Source organism: Salmo salar, chromosome 04 (assembly GCF_965601325.2).
Source record: "Salmo salar chromosome 04, fSalSal1, whole genome shotgun sequence".
Taxonomy (NCBI): Eukaryota; Metazoa; Chordata; class Actinopteri; order Salmoniformes; family Salmonidae; genus Salmo; species Salmo salar.
This window is the reverse complement of record NC_138294.1, coordinates 46,629,547-46,646,950: the sequence shown is the minus strand read 5'-3', so window position 1 is coordinate 46,646,950 and position 17,404 is coordinate 46,629,547. Positions and strand designations below refer to the sequence as shown.

The following is a 17,404-nucleotide window of genomic DNA, read 5'->3' as shown; positions in this document are numbered from 1 at the left end:
TTTTGTAAAGTGGTTTCTTGCACCATACAACACATTACAATGAAATGTACAGTCACTTATTTGGCTCATGGTGTTACAGACCAAGTAAAAAATAATGAATTAATGTCAAGCCCTTCAATGTAAAAACGTTTTTAAAAGTCTCATGCAATGGAGGCCACATATAGTAGGCTATATCATAGAAATCAAAAGCTATTTCTTTGTGAAAATGTTATGGGATTTGCTCCATTGGTTTTGTTGGTAGGCCTACATTATACTCAAATAGCCACAATAGCCTAATTCCTAAAACTGTAAGGGTACAGTCTCAGTGTTCACTGTAAACGAGCGCCGGAAGTTGCAACTCAATATTAGGAAGATGTTCTTAATGTATTGTCCACTCAGTGTATTTGTCTGACTATTACCAATGTGCTATAGTGAGAATGATTTTTGAGGGATCTCCACTAAAATTAAACAGGTTCACTATTGCTGAATGCCAGCACTCCCATTCAAACGCCAAATCCAATACTGAAGTTTCCCAAACTTTCAATAGTTGAGTGAACGAGACAGGATTTGGAAGGACGTCCACGCGACACTATAACAGATTACATGTAACAAGGATTATAATGTAATCAGATTACGAAAACTAAGTAACTAATCAACCCAGATTACTTAAATGTGTGGCCCTAATCAGATTACAGTTACATTCTTAAAAATAGACAATTACATTTTGGATTACTTAATATCAAGATGTGGGCTGCAAGTGTTTTCATTAAACACACTGAAATTGCAGATTTTTTGTATTTATTTTTTACATCTAAGAGCCACACAGCTTGAAGTCACCTTTCAGTGGGAATGGAAGCTTTCCCTTCTGTTATTACTTATATGAAATCTCCAAAATCTCCCCCATTTAATCAGGATCTTTGTACCAAAAGGACATTTTTGATTGGTCAAAACAGTTCACTTCCCAAGCACTGAGATGAAATGCATAAGAAATCAGCTGCTTAGGCTACTCAGCTAAATATCTAGTTTCATTAAACTAAATTAAAATACACTGCGAGATGTGCCTATTAAATTGGCTGGATGCTTCGGGCTGAAGTTGCCCATCCCTGCAAAGGACTGGAGTGTGGAACACATATAAAATATTAAAGCTCCAATGCAGACATTTTTATCTCCATGTCAAATATTTTCTGGGTAACAGTTTAAGTACCTTACAGTGATTGTTTTCCATAAAAATTCTCCCCAATAAACAAAAATAGCTTCTTAGCAAAGAGCAATTTCTTAAGCAATAATTGTTCTAGGACTGTCTGGCAGTGGTCTGAGTGGGGAAGGGAAAAAATAAAACTAGCTGTTATTGGCAGATCTCTTTCTTATTGGTCTATTAACTAGTTTACGGTGATGTCACCAGGCAGGCCAAAACTCCATCCCACCAAAACAGGCTGACATTTCAGGTGTTCTTTTCAAACACTAGAAGGAAATTATCATAATTTATACAATTTCATAGTATTCCAAACTCAGTGTGGAAATATATATATTAAACGTTTTTGACTGCACTGGGCCTTTAGTCTCAAGAAATATAAAAAAAAAGTTCGTTTGGGAACAGGTCTCTCTCTCTGCCCAACTCACAGGAAGCCTACTGTAGACCTAGTCTGAACAAAGCACGAGGTAGACTAGCCACAGAGTCATCGGACCATCCCCCTGCGAGCCCACAAACAGACCAGTCTGCGTTCTAGAAAACCCTCTCACTCAAGCAGCAGCAGCAGCGGTACTGGCAGTACAATCACGGCCCCTCCTTCAATCTCCACAGGCAAACTCCGTTTTCACACCGGCTGCCTACTCCAGGCATGGCTGACGGCTGTACCCAGTCATGGCACTGCGACATTACACCCTCGACTTCAACCTCTCAGCGCCAGGTAAATTGCACACACGGGCATTCGCTAGACTACTAACGGTTTCAGCACGAAATGCTCTGAGACCAGGTTGCACTACAGGACATGGGCCGTTGTCTTTCCTCATCTAGCTAGCTAACTACTGTACGTTAGCTAGCTAATCGTTGACAATACGCGCAGTCTGTCCAACATACTTGCATAATATAGCTAGCTAGCTAGTTATGTACGATTAGTGGGGGTGGGTTCTCCGAGGACACAACTCCTTAATACTGAGTAAGATTATGACTAGCTAAATGGCATCCGCTATCTTGATAGCTAGCTAGGTAGCATAATTCCAAGTCACTGGTTGCCAGCAGATTGACAGGCAAACGGGTAATATGACCTTTCGCGCAGTTGCTAGCAAGCTAACTAGATTAGCAAAGCCATGTGTGTGCTGCTGCGCCTGTCTGCGTGACTGGACAGACAGTCAAACTGCGACTAGCTAAACAATGGTGACCATGCTTATTGATGAGGCTAGCCATCAATAAAGCACAAGGTCCCAGTGGCCAATAATCGGTATGATATCCATAGCCACTCACTGTAAAAAGGCTTGCAAGATTAATTTTCTAGTTCAGTTAGGCTACTGCCATCATTTTCTTTGCATTGTGCTGCATAGCACTTTCAACTAACAGTATGGTCTGCCTGTATGGTGCACACTCAGTTAAGATTAAAACATACAGTAGCTAGCTAGTTATCAAGAGTATTATTCGTAATTTTCGCCAAATATTATAGGTGGTTGTTACAAGGTGCAGTAAGAAACCCATTCTTATATACCTAGGAAGATGACACCTACTTAAACCTGCACAGGGACTGCAGTCATTGGCCCTCTCGAACACACCTGATACATTCTGTTTAGTTGGGGTTGGAAGAGGCTCACAGGGCTAATCCCCTACCTAGCAGGCCTACTCACACTAGGAGCTGTGAAACACCGAGATGTCTGCGCTATAGCCTATTTCATGGGGGGGTTGTTGTGGTCATAACTGTGTTCTCACCATTATATACCCCTCTCCTTTTCTGTTTAGCTGACTGTCCTTCAACTGTGCGTGGGCTGCAGTCTATATTTCAAGAGCAGGAAATGACAGAGACTGTCCATGACACTGAGGGACATGGATACCTTGCTACCTTCATTGGCAAGAATGGCAGGTAGGCACCAGTTCAATCAACACTGTCATTATTTATGTCACAATCAATATATTTTGTAGAATAAATATATATATATTTTTCTTCAGAAAGTCAAATTGCTATTATAATAATAAATAGACATAAAAAAGCACAGGAGACAGTCAATGCGGATGTATTCAAACTATTGATAGATAACAAGCTACCATGCTATGCTTTGCACAGGGGTTAATGAATTAAAGATTATGTGGTCATGGTTACAATCTTCCAAGATAAAATGGAAGGTAATGATTTTTTTTAGGCACTCCGTAGGGCAGGGTGCCACTAGTTCATGTATGGGCATTTCCATGTGACAGACTCACTTTTTCACTTTCAAATGTTTGCCTAACAAAAAACATTGATTGCAAAGTTTAACAAACCATACACCGATGTATATGCAGAAGTCTACTTTCAACAATTGCCACTGAAAATGTAGCTGAAATACGTTTTCTTGAGGTGCAGATGCAAAGTTTGGTAACAGAATGACAGTAAAATCTCCCTCAGTTTGTGACTACATTTTTCAAAAACTTGGTTAAATATCTACGTCGAGTTAAGATTCAAAGATGCAGAAAGAATGACGTGACACCTTGAGTTTGAAAAAATCTATTTTGGTTATTGAACTACAGTAAGTGAATAGAAGAAGGTAACCCAGGAACAGAATGACATCATGGGTCCTTGATCTGTACTATACAAAAAGGCCTAATTATAAATGTCATTCTGTTTGTGAATAGGTGCACAAAGGTAGAACATTTTATTATGCTCCTTTGCATGTTTGGATATTATTCTACACACTGGCTATTATTCTAATGAGCTCCGCCACCAAACAATACCGAATTTGGTTGGTCCAGACTGGACCAAATCTGTACCGTCTCCTCTTGGGGCTGCTTAGATTCACCATAAGTTTGCATGCTGATCTGTTAGGTCAAATGCAGTCAACAGATTGTTCCAAACTAGAATGATGTTGCTTTCCACTGCTTCCTATTATAAATAATTATATTTCTATAATCGCATTTCCATCCACCCTTTTTTACGCAAGTAAAGTACATGTTGGATAAAAGAATGTCACGACAGGCCTGATGGAAACAGCAAATTTGTCGGTAAACTTTCCAAATGTCGACAAAACAATACGCTAGACAAGGTAGGTTATTTTTGTGCCTGAAATTAATTATGTAAGAAATGGAGGTGGAGGCACCTTTTTTATGCGCAAATAATGATATAACAACCACCATATTGAAGTAAATTTGGAGTCACGCAAAAATATGTTGTGTGGTCCAACCACTACGACTCGGGAAAGCGTGCAGTTTATTAGGCTACAGATTAAATAAGTTATAATGAACTTCGCAGGGTGGTGAACGTGCATGATGATGAGCTTGACGCTCCTTTCCAATAAATATTGAGGGTCTTATTCTGGTGACATGATGCTTGGCTGCCGTGTGACAAAATAAAATATTGCTCAATTGTCCATTTGTAATCTCATGTAGGTAGCCTACCCGCACTGTATCTGCGAGCTGTTGACTGGAGTGCACATGCCAAGACCAGAGTGGGCCCCCTTTGCCCCCAGAACAGCCTCAATTTCTCAGGGCATGGACTCTACAATGTGTTGAAAGTGTTCCACAGGGATGATGGCTCATGTTGACTCCAATGCTTCCCACAATTGTGTGAAGTTGGCTGGATGTCCTTTGGGTGGTGGACCATTGTTGATACACACGGGAAATTGTTGCGCATGAAAAACCCAGCAGCTTTGCAGTTCTTGACACAAACCGGTGCGCCAGGCTCTTACTAACATACCCGTTCAAATGCACTTAATTCTGTTTTTCCCATTCACACTCAGAATGAAAAACATGCACATTCCATGTCTCAAGGCTTAAACATTTTGAATAGTTCGCCTAATTTCAGTTTGTGTGACAAAACAAGCAGTCATTGTGTAGGGAATCATTGTAAATCAAATGTTATTGGTCACATACAAGTGTTTAGAAGATGTTATTGCGGGTGTAGCAAAACGCTTGTGTTTCTAGCTCCGACAGTGCAGTAAAATCTCACAATTTCACAACATACCCCAATACACACATCTAAGTAAAGGAATGTAATTTAGAATATATAAATATATGGACGAGCAATGACAGAGCGGCATAGACTAAGATACAGTATATACATATGAGATGAGTAATGCAAGATATATAAACAAATGTTTAACGTGACTGGTGTTTTACGTTTATTAAACTGGCCAGTGATTTCAAGTCTATGTATGTAGGGCAGCAGCCTCTGTGCTAGTCATGGCTATTTAACAGTCTGATGGTCTTGAGATGGAAGCTGTTTGATGCAGCTGTACTGACCTTGCCTTCTGGATGATAGCGGGGTGAACGGGCAGTGGCTCGGGTGGTTGTTGTCCTTTGATGTTTTTGGCCTTCCTGTGACATCGGGTGCTGCAGGTGTCCTGGAGGGCAGGTAGTTTGCCCCCGGTGATGTGTTAGGCAGACCGCACCACCCTCTGGAGAGCCCTGCGGTTGCGGGCGGTGCAGTTGCTGTGACCAAGCAGTGATGCAGCCCGATAGGATGCTCTCAATTGTGCATCTGTAAAAGTTTTGAGGGTTTAAGGTGCCAAGCCAAATTTCTTCAGCCTCCTGATGTTGAAGAGGCACTGTTGCGCCTTCTTCACCACACTCGGTGTGGGTGAACCATTTCAGTTTGTTGCTGATGTGTACGCCGAAGGAACTTGAAACTTGTACCATCTAAACTGCTGTGAAACATTTTACATAACCAAAAATATTGTATTTTCAGCTGTTTGAAGCTGGTGTACAAAACTGAAGAATGGGAAGCATAGAAATGGATCTGCTGCTTCTTAAACTTACTTTTAATGAGTGACCGATCTATAACTATCATTTCTATGTGAATTTGGTCGAGTCCCCCCAAAAGTTACATATTGTAGCTTTAAATAAAGTTTGATTTAGTCCTATTCTTTAACTTTAATACAAATTAGGATTAAGCCAGTAGCTCAGATGAAACTATCCAAGCATTACATATGCTTTAAATGTTGATTTTTGGTTGTGTTTGTCAACTAAACAGAATTCAGTAATACTTTCGTTATATAGTAAGGCGGAGATAAATGGCCGAGATTGAGACGTGCATGCGTAGCTTACAGCAGTGGATGCATCAATTCATACTACAAGCATAGTGAGCCTAATGACAATTGCTGAATGTCATTACACTATTCGATTTTTTTGTAACATATTTCGCTCTCCATTCATCAAATTGCAGGTCCACTTTTGAGATGCTGGAATTATTTTGTGAGTGGACAAACGTGCATGGCGAGCCAACAGGAGCGGTTTTTGAAGGGATTGTTTGACAATCAGACACAAACGCCATAAATGAATGTGTTCCTTATGTAAATCTATGACTATATAGTAGGTCCCATACCGGTAAGACATGAAATGTACTTTTACCCCTGAATGAAACAGTATTTATTCAACCTTTAAAAATGAGTAACGCATCCATGGCCACATTTTAAGGTTAGCTTACTGTAGCTATACTTCCTATGCAATCATATTCTGCGCGGAATCTTGGTTGTGCTATTAGCTGAAGCACAGTGATAACTCATTAAGTTGATGTATACAGTTGAAGTCAGAAGTTTACATACACCTTAGCCAAATACATTTAAACTCAGTTTTTCCACAATTCCTGACATTTAATCCTAGTAAGAATTCCCTGTCTTAGGTCATTTAGGATCACCACTTTATTTTAAGAATGTGAAATGTCAGAATAATAGGAGTGTGATTTATTTCAGGTTTTATTTCTTTCATCACATTCCCAGTGGGTCAGACATTTACATACACTCAATGAGTATTTCGTAGCATTGCCTTTAAATTGTTGAACTTGGGTCAAATGTTTCAGGTAGCCTTCCACAAGCTTCCCACAATAAGCTTCCCATTCCTCCTGACAGAGCTGGTGTAACTGAGTAAGGTTTGTAGGCCTCCTTGCTCGCACACGCTTTTTCAGTTCTGCCCACAAATGTTCTATAGGATTGAGGTGAGGGCTTTGTGATGGCCACTCCAATACCTTGACTTTGTTGTCCTTAAGCCATTTTGCCACAACTGTGGAAGTATGCTTGGAGTCATTGTCCATTTTAAAGACCCATTTGCGCCCAAGCTTCAACTTCCTGACTGATGTGTTGAGATGTTGCTTCAATATATCCACATAATTTTCCTGCCTCATGATGCCATCTGTTTTGTGAAGTGCACCAGTCCCTCCTGTAGCAAAGCACCCCCACAACATGATGCTACCACCTCCGTGCTTCACGGTTGGGATGGTGTACTTCGGCTTGCAAGCCTCCCCCTTTTTCCTCCAAACACAACATGGTCATTATGGCCAAACGGTTCTATTTTTGTTTCATCAGACCAGAGGACATTTCTCCAAAAATAATTATCTTTGTCCCCATGTGCAGTTGCAAACCGTAGTCTGGCTTTTTTATGGCAGTTTTGGAGCAGTGGCTTCTTCCTTGCTGAGCGGCCTTTCAGGTTATGTCGATTATAGGACTTGTTTACTGTGGCTATAGATACTTTTGTACCTGTTTCATCCAGCATCTTCACAAGGTCCTTTGCTGTTGTTCTGGGATTGATTTGCACTTTTCGCACCAATGTACGTTCATCTCTAGGAGACAGAACACATCTCCTTCCTGAGCGGTATGACGGCTGCGCGGTCCCATGGTGCTTATACTTGCGTACTATTGTTTGTACAGATGAATGTGGTATCTTCAGGTGTTTGGAAATTGCTCCCAAGGATGAACCAGACTTGTGGAGGTCTACAATTTTTTTTGAGGTCTTGGCTGATTTCTTTTGATTTTCCCATGATGTCATGCAACGAGGCACTGAGTTTGAAGGTAGGCCTTGAAATACATCCACAGGTACACCTCCAATTGACTGAAATGATGCGAATTAGCCTATCAGAAGCTTCTAAAGCCATGATATAATTTTCTGGAATTCTCCAAGGTGTTTAAAAGGCACAGTCAACTTAGTGTAAAATTAATTGTGTCAAGCACAAAGTAGATGTCTTAACCGACTTGCCAAAACTATAGTTTTACAAGACATTTGTGGAGTGGTTGAAAAACAAGTTTTAATGACTCCAACCTAAAGTGTATGTAAACTTCTGACTTTAATTGTAAATACAAAATATCTGACATTTGTATTCCCATTTTAATATATAATAATCCCATTTGATATATATTAATCCCATTTGAACTTTGTTGTGCTTTTAAATGGTTGAAAGCGCAGTGATAAAACATTTAGATGACAACTAAACCATTCCATTGGAATTTGGTTGTGCTTTTAGATGGTTGAAACCATAGTTCAATACCACAGTGTGTATATGCACTAACTTCTGGCTGTCTTTTTGAATGGGTGAATAAAGGTTGAAATCTCGTTGATAAATTTCTCAACCAAATATTACCCAAATTTCCATATTGAAATTACGTGGTGTGTCTGATTTGGTAAGTGGCACATTTTAATCGCTTATTCGTAAACAAAATTGTTATCAGTAAAAACGAATTGGTAGGTCTACTTTTACTTGTTACTTCTGTGAACCGCTAATAAAAAGCATGCGCACCAATATAATTTTTTTTGTGTAGATGTGCTAACAGTGAATCAACTGTAAGCTATAAAAAATAGTTGCACATTCTATCTATCCACATCCTATCTATACATCTATCTATACTTACTTACAAACTCCCAGTAATTTATTTGGTAAACTACCAACATTTCGGCATTGTGCCTTTTTCAGACCTTAAAGAAGGCACAGTGATGCTGAAACGTTGGTGGTGCTTTACCCAATAAATTACTGGAAGTTTATATATATATATATATTGAGAGAGTGCGACTCTATTTTTAACTTCCTCGCGAGGTAGAGAAATTCGAAAACATAAAGATGTTTGTAACGGAATGACAATTTCATAAGCTTTTACAGAAAGCAAATAATTTCTGGAAAACTATATTATTTGGCAGGGGACTTCAACATTATTGTGTTTTAATATATTTCTAATACCTTAGGACTTTTTCTAGTAATGTTTTTTAAGACCTATGTTCCATCTGTGTGACCAGAAATCAAAGCCTTTGCTTATTCCTTATTTTTAGGATGGAAAATGGTTGAAAAACCTATCAATGCCTTCATTTCCCCAAAAATATTGACTCTTTTCAATCGACACCAAATGTGACCTGCTCCTATAAACTTCACATGTTGGTGCTCATGGGTTCTTTTACATGGAAATGACTGTATCTGAACTGTATTGGTAGATAACATCTTAGATCCATCACAAAATTGAAATCCCAAACAATGTAGTTAGCTCAACAGTGTAATATTCCCTCAGCAAATACTCTAACGGCAGTTATCTGTCGGGATGAAAGGGAAGGCTATACAGGCTGCACAATAATGTTGTAATTGAGAAATATTTAATGTGTGTGAGGAATTTGTAAAATCCCTGTTCTTTTTACCAATACCCAGACTGCCCAATGAAAACACCAGGTGTGTTACAGTGGTCAGACACCCTTTAGGAAGACCATTGATTGGCCAGTTAAGTGTATCATTGGTACAACAATGGCTTTCGTTCAGTTGAAAGCATGGCCCTTTAGTGGCTTTGTGTATCGGATCAAAGGGCTTTGCTGCTTCCTGTTTTGTGTGGTGAGTGGTAAACACAGCTGGTGAGGCATTGTGTGGGCCTAAGCCTGCATGAATATGGCTGCCCGCAGCAACACAACACACCATTTTGGCTAAAAAATGCTCAACCTTCAGCTGCCCCTGGCTCTCCACTGTGCTTTCAGAAAGGTTAGGTCAGTAATAGGTCACAACCTCTCATGCCACAGCCGTAACCTATAGGATATCTGCTAATCATGAGCTCTAGGTTTAAGGAGAGAAGTGAGTGAGAAGTTATAGCCTAGAATCAATGCTATCCTCCCCCTCACTTTAACTCTGTGCTTCTTTCTCTGTCTCTCTCTCTTCAGGTTGGTTATTCTGCGTGTGCACTCCCAAGGTCTGGTTACCGTTGATCTGCAGTGTTGTGAAGGAGATAACATTGCACAAATAGATAATGTAGGTGACGAGAGGAAAAACAATTGTCTTTGCACTGGACCTGCTAATATCCAATCACAATAACGGAAATATATATAAAAAAAAACCTATTATTTAACAGACCTTCAGAATGCCCTTAGTAAGACGCCTTTCCATGAGTTCGTTACAGCAACACTTGACCATAGGTCTTTGGACTATTTTGACATTTAGGATATTTTGCTTAATGTAACATTGGGATATGCAAAATTAATAAATACGTTTTTTCTGTTTTTCTCTCAGCTTTTGAATGCACTGGAAAAGAAGCTAAAAAGTCTCCTACATGGAAACATTAGGAGGGTCAAGAGGTAAGCCCCGAGTGGTGGATGATCATACTGTAGTGGCCTTGTTGTGTGATGACTGGAGAGCTACACAAGCTGTAGTGTGACGTGATTACCCTGTCACCATGAACATGATTGACTATTTCCCCCCCCCTTCCCCAGGCTCCCAGCTCTGACACGAGGTGCAGCTGTTGATCGATACTGGCCCACAGCAGACGGCAGACTGGTGGAGTATGACATCGATCGGGTTGTATACGATGAGGACTCTGCATACCAGAACATAAAGATCTTGCACTCACAGCAGTTTGGCAATATCCTGATCCTCAATGGAGATGTTAGTGAGTAAAGTATAACATTCCTACCAGAGTATCTGAGCGTGTCCAATATGATTGAAGCACGGAGCGAGTTTCCCAAATGCTGGAGCGTCAGCCTTCTCGCCCGCTCCAATTTCACTCAGGGCATGCCTGGCCCAGCAAGCATTTGTAGGCTACTGGTGTGCTGCTCTAGCCCCTTTACCTACTGTCATGGACTTTGCTAAATATTTTCATAAAGAAACAGATTAAACACACAGGTGCAAAATCAAGGTGACTTACAAAGATGAGGACCAAGAGCAAGAGAGGGAGTGCGGTGATGTAGAGTCCACAACTAAAGAATCATTGTGGAATCTGAAAAGCCATATCCTGAAAGCATGATGGTGTACTTACTATGTGTACATGAGGAAGGAAGGAGGTAGGTAGCTAGCTAAGTGTGTCATTGTAGCAAAGTGTGTTTAACACATTTTAAAAAAAATCCGATGTCTTTAAGTTTTGTTAATTTTCGTTCTATTATATATATGATAGGCTATTATTGATGTTGGCCCAATAGGCCTGGCATATTACCTCTTTCAAGGAGCTTTCTGTTTTGATAAGGTTATTTAGCCTAAACCTTTTAGGCCTACCTAAATATAACTCCTCATCCCTGTCCAGCCTGGCAAGAGTGCCTCGAAGGGTGTTTGGCATCCCCAGTGGTTCTGCAAGTGTGGAGAGGGTATTCTCCACTGCTGGCCTACTCTCCAGGCACCATCGCATGAGCCTGAAGTTAGACTCTGACCAAACTCTTGTTTCAAAATTCAAAGACACTGTGGACTGAGCCTAATAAGGCATTTTTCGTTTAAATTTTATTTAATTCTAAGTAAGTCACAGCCTATATGCGCAATTTATAGACTGTATTAAATCATTAATGTTTAAATGCTGAGCGCTATAATGTCCCTGCCAGCCTAGTGTGTCAACTCGCAAATGCTTCACAATTTATGTATTTGTTGGCCATAGCCCTGAAATAATTGAAATAAAAGGCTAATAATATATTGTCCCTTATTAGGATCCCTGTCTGGATCCTGACCTATTTAGTGATTATATGCTGTTTAATATGACATGTAGCCCATATGATTTCATTGAAATCATGAAGTTTGGTTTCAATACTTCAAAACCATATTATAGGTCCAGGTAGACACTAAAATAGATGGATGTTGGTTAAATTGTGATTTTAATGAATGGAGCAAATTTGGAATAGCAGTTCAAAAAATTTTAAAACATATTTGAGTTTGGAGCGGTTTTTAGCGAAGCGGTTGGAGAGGATGTGGAGCGCCAGTGTGCAAACGGCGTTACGTAAGCGATGAGTGGGATTTCCAACCACTCAACTCTGTACTTTGATTCCTACAGGCCGTGATTTATTGGGATAGTTCACTAAAATGGCATATTGGTTTTCTTACTCTGTAAGCGGTCTATGGACGAGGTATGACACCAATCCATGCTTTGGTTTAATTTCCCGGGCACTGTTTCCAAATGCTCTCGTTTTAGCGTTTGTGGCACATCCCATTTAAGCCATGGTACCGATATTAGTGTTTTTCCGCACATCGTGTTCTAATCATCTATACATGATTTTTGTTGAGCTTCGCAATACATTTTACATACGTTCTGATTAATTGGACATGATGTGTGAGAAGTGCATGACTTAAATGGGATTTGTGCCACAAATACTAAAACATTAGCGTTTGAAAACTGCCAGGAAAATCTAATCAAACCAAAGTATGTCTTACCTTGTCCATAGACTGCATACAAGGTAAGGAAACTAATGTGATATTTCTGTGAACTATCCCTTTTAAGATATAATTTTTGATAGTTGTTCCATCACTTACTGCTCACGATTATCATTAATTTATATTTACTTTTATAATTGTTATTTACTGTAATTGAGGTCACTATTGTAATTTTTCATGATTTGAAATCTGAATCTAATAAGATGAACATTTGACTGGGTTTCAGTAATGGCATATCTAATGATATTGTAATGTAATTATATGGCAGATCTGGCAGAGAGTGACCTGCCCTACACCCAGGCCATCATGGGCAGAGGGAAAGAGAACTATACAGGAAAAGAGGTGCTGATCTTAGGAGGCGGTGATGGAGGAATCCTCGCTGAGGCCGTCAAACTCAAGCCAAAGATGATCACCATGGTGGAGATATCCTTTCAGGACGCTATCTGTCACTTCCCTCTGTGCCCAGTTAACATGTTGCTTCAGGGATTTGCACCCAAACTATTTAACACTAACCTTTTGAGCATTGTTTTTAAGACGTAACCCGGTAGGACTATCTGGTCTGTGATCTGTGCCTGGTTTGTAATGCCTTGACAAAGTGTCTACATCGACCAAATGGTGATTGATGGGTGCAGGACGCACATGAGGAAGGCTTGTGGAAGTGTTCTGGACAACCTGAAGGGAGACTGTTACCAGGTGAGGATTACAGTGCTGTCCATTGCACTTTTCCTTAGTAGAGATGGAACATTTGTCATTTTCCCACTACTCTTGAAAGGGTTGAACTGGTCTATATGGTCTCTTATGTTACTACGAGGGGTTACCATGACTATATTTCCAGGTGTTGGTGGAGGACTGTGTTCCGGTTCTGAAAAAGTATGTTGAGGAAGGGAAGACGTTTGATTACGTCATCAATGACCTCACAGCAGTTCCAATCTCCACAGCGCCAGAGGAAGGTGAGTGACATGCTTTCATGAGGTTCTCTTGGACATGAATTTCTAACTGTATATTGATGAATACCGGTATGGAGGAACTGCATTGTACATCATCGCAAAGAATTAATCTGATTTAGAATGTGGACAGTGTAATGTTAAACTGTTTCTTGGATAGGAGGAAATAGGCTTATATGGCACACTCACATAATTGATTGACAGATGGTTTACTATGTCTCAGACTCTACATGGGAGTTCCTACAGCTTATCTTGGATCTTTCAATCAAAGTACTGCGTCCTACTGGGAAGTACTTCACACAGGTAAAACTGCCTTTCTCATATTAGCTGAATGCTTGATACAGTCACTCTACTAACTAGTCAAGTCAGTTAAGAACAAATTCTTATTTACAATGACGGCCTACCCTGACCAAACCCTAAACCGGACGACACTGGGCCAATTGTGCGCCGCCCTATGGGACTCCCAATCACGGCCGGTTGTGATACAGCCTGGAAGTGAACCAGGGTCTGTAATGACACCTCTGGCATTGTGATGCAGTGCCTTAGACCGCTGCGCCACTCAGGAGCCCCCGTGCCGTCTGCCTCTTGGGTCTTTGTTGTTCATGAGAGAAATTTATCCTAGTGTGATGTTTTTAATGATACATATATTTTGTCACATGTGGTCCATGTTTTAACCCTGAGTTGTGTGTCCTCAGGGAAACTGTGCAAATCTGACTGAGGCACTGGCTCTCTATGAGGAACAGCTGGGAAGGCTCTCATGTCCTGTGGACTTTTCGAAGGAGGTGGTGTGTGTGCCCTCTTATATGGAACTGTATCCTTAAAAAAATGTGAAAAATATTGCCGTTATCAGACACTTCTCCCATTTACAGCCAGACATAGTCGAACATTCATACAGAGAGACGTGTGTTTGCTTGTTGTTTGCATGCAATTCTCCTTAATGAACTCAGGTGGGTTTTCTACACCGTTTGGAAGAAGTAAAGAGCTCCCTCTCTCCCCTTCAAGCCCTGCCTGCCGGAATGTGAAAACTGTCCCCCCCCCCCATGATCCGCTATCGCACTGAGGGGAGATATGACCCCCCCCCCCCCCCAAAAAAAAATTTCTCTACTCACAGTTTATTTTTATTTTTATCCTTCCATGTCCAACTCTCAAACTCTTTTTAGATGTTGGTTTTATAATTTTAGGTCTAAACTTGCAAGAGATTGTATTTCTGTTAATTGGATATTTTGAGTTGGGCTGTTTTTGCGTGTGCCCTCCAGGGAGCGCTGTGGGGCTGCTACCACTGGATACACTGAAACCTACTGTAGAGGATGACTCAGAATTTCAGCATTGCTATAGCTGGTCCCAGACTTGTCTGGGCTTTAGACTTCTCTGACTATAGCCTGGGCCCAGACCTGTCTGGGCTTTAGACTTCTCTGACTATAGCCTGGTCCCAGACCTGTCTGGGCTTTAGACTTCTCTGACTATAGCCTGGTCCCAGACCTGTCTGGGCTTTAGACTTCTCTGACTATAGCCTGGTCCCAGACCTGTCTGGGCTTTAGACTTCTCTGACTATAGCCTGGTCCCAGACCTGTCTGGGCTTTAGACTTCTCTGACTATTGTTGTCATACCATACATGTTACATGTCTTATACATGTTTGAAAGGGCAACAATACTCCTGAGGAGTTGCCTAAAGCTCATAGAGATCTGGGACCAGGCAAGTATTGACACACACTTTATGCACCTGTCCCTCTGGGTTACTTTTCAAATTTGGGTTTTAAAAGCAGCACCAACATACAATAGCTTTTGGGTTCTGATTGCGTGATAGAATATGTGCTCACCATAGTTTCAACTGAATGTCTTGTTTGTGTGATTGTTTTTCCTCTTCTGTTGTAACTGTGGCTTGAGTGTGATTTTTGATTACAGGTGCTTTTCAAGATGTTGAAAAGGCAGTGTGACCCTGCCCATCGAGGCTGAAGTGTCCAAACGTGTTTTTAAAAGGGAAAAGGGTCCTCCTTTGTGGCGGTTTCTTGCTTGTAATGCTTTATTTTTTACATACTTTGTTTAAACATTTTCTAAAATTCTGTTTGGTGCATGTGCTGGAAAATGAAAGTTTTATTGAATGTAGCTTACCATATACACAGTGCACATTCATGCCTTTGATCATTATTGTGGTGCTTTGTTAAATGTATTTATTGGATATTATTTCACCAAATGCTGTTTTATCCCACTGGAAAAAAATTAATGTTGTTCAGCAGTGACTACCTGCTATTAAAACGAGTTGGAGAAAAAAAATATTTGGTTTCTTTCTTTTGCAGGGAAATGTTTATTTTCAATAGTGTATCGGATAGTTTTAACATCTTGGATTACTAGCTAATCTGACTGACAATTTCGGTTCCAACTAAAAATCAAGAAAAATAAAGTAACCAATGCAAAACTTCAGAAAGAGAACTGGGGGGTACAAGTATTTAATTGTGTTATGGCAGGTGGTAACTTTTGTAATAAGACTTTCAGTAGTTTGCATACCCTGCTGCTGCATACTCAGTGTGGTTCTAAAATCCACCCACACATTTATACTTGTGAGTTGTCACAACTCCTTTGTGTCTCAACTGTATTTGCCCGTCGAGTTTGTATATTGGTGAAGTAAACACTAGTAATACAGTATTTCCTTGAGCAGGCTTTCCTCAAGTCTTATGTGGTTCTATGAATTAAGTATTGTCTAGCTTGTGCGTAGAACCTGAATGACCAATTCTCAGGTAACAATTTTAAGAGGACGCCACTGGATAGGTTTGAACATGAGAAAATCATTAGCCCCTCTGTGACCTCTGCCTGTGAATTTTCTCAGTCCAGCATGTATACATGGATCGGATCTGGAACTCATAAACAGAGTATGCAGGGTTGGGGAGTAAATGAAATGTAATCTGATTACAAACAAACCAGATACTTACCAGCTAAACTATTGCAGTTCGATTAGATACTTTTGACAAACTAGATTACTTGATTACTTTCTGTTCTCTCAATGACATTCAATTCAGCATTGAAAAAAGGTGCAAGTTTAAGTTTATTCCACCTGAGCGAGTCTGACCACTGACACACCAAATGTGTTTATTGTATCATTTTTGTCTTCTAATGCCTCTTAAGGGGAAAGTCCTCTCAAAGTAATCAGCTTGTTAGTGTTTGAGTATGGAAAAGTTACATTACTGATATTCAGACAGGTGACTAGATTACATTTAGAAAGTAACCTACCCAACCCGAAGAGTATGTAGTGGTGTGTTGCAACACTTTGTAACCTACCTGTTTATATTGTCATGTTACTGGATATAGCTCTTCCTAGCTACTGATGCGTGGGTAAGGAATTGCCACGACAAGAATGACTCAAGTTGGACGGAAATTTACTGAAGGAACTTCTCAGATAATACAGGTATGATGATGATGGGAATTCACATGAAGATACTGGCATTCAGTAGATATTATTATACAATTGGAAATAACAAAGGCTATGTCTATGTGCTCTTGCTCGGGCACAGAACGATGACCATGCGATGAGCAAACCTTCAACTAGTGGAAAAAACTAGACAACTGGCTGATTTAAACATGTCACGCCCATTAACCAATGAGCGGCTATCATGCATACAAAACGTGCACCATAGAACACATGGGGACAATCTGCCATCTGTACTACACTAACCCCCTCCAGGAGTACCGAGTTCCTTCGGTACAGGTGACTAAGTTACCGGCTTAAACAATAAAGATTAATAAACAATGTCCACAGTCTCTCTGACTTATAACTTGACTGGAAACTACACAGTCCACGTTCTTTCTTTTCCTTATTTAACTACTGTTGTATCTCACAAGTTTGTGAACCTTTTGTGCATGCAGTGTCGTCTTCACTGTCTTGTTTTCCATCGGGTCTTCGTCTGTGACTGACGTTTCCACTTTTTTGTGTTTTGTACTGTCGACGACAGCGTGCAGCAGGTTACCGCT

At 40.4% G+C, this 17,404-nt stretch overlaps 1 protein-coding gene across 1 annotated transcript; it reads left to right on the top strand.

Moving 5' to 3' along the window:
• Window positions 1-1,540: 1,540 nt before the first annotated feature.
• On the top strand, window positions 1,541-15,715 carry LOC106603082 (spermine synthase-like). The gene is made up of 11 exons (XM_082974476.1): window positions 1,541-1,886; window positions 2,924-3,044; window positions 10,043-10,130; window positions 10,389-10,453; window positions 10,589-10,764; window positions 12,769-12,925; window positions 13,106-13,193; window positions 13,336-13,450; window positions 13,668-13,747; window positions 14,140-14,255; window positions 14,392-15,715. Exons 1-11 carry the CDS (start codon window positions 1,841-1,843, stop codon window positions 14,420-14,422), a joined length of 1,083 nt encoding a protein of 360 aa, XP_082830602.1. The 5' UTR covers window positions 1,541-1,840; the 3' UTR covers window positions 14,423-15,715.
• Window positions 15,716-17,404: the final 1,689 nt, after the last annotated feature.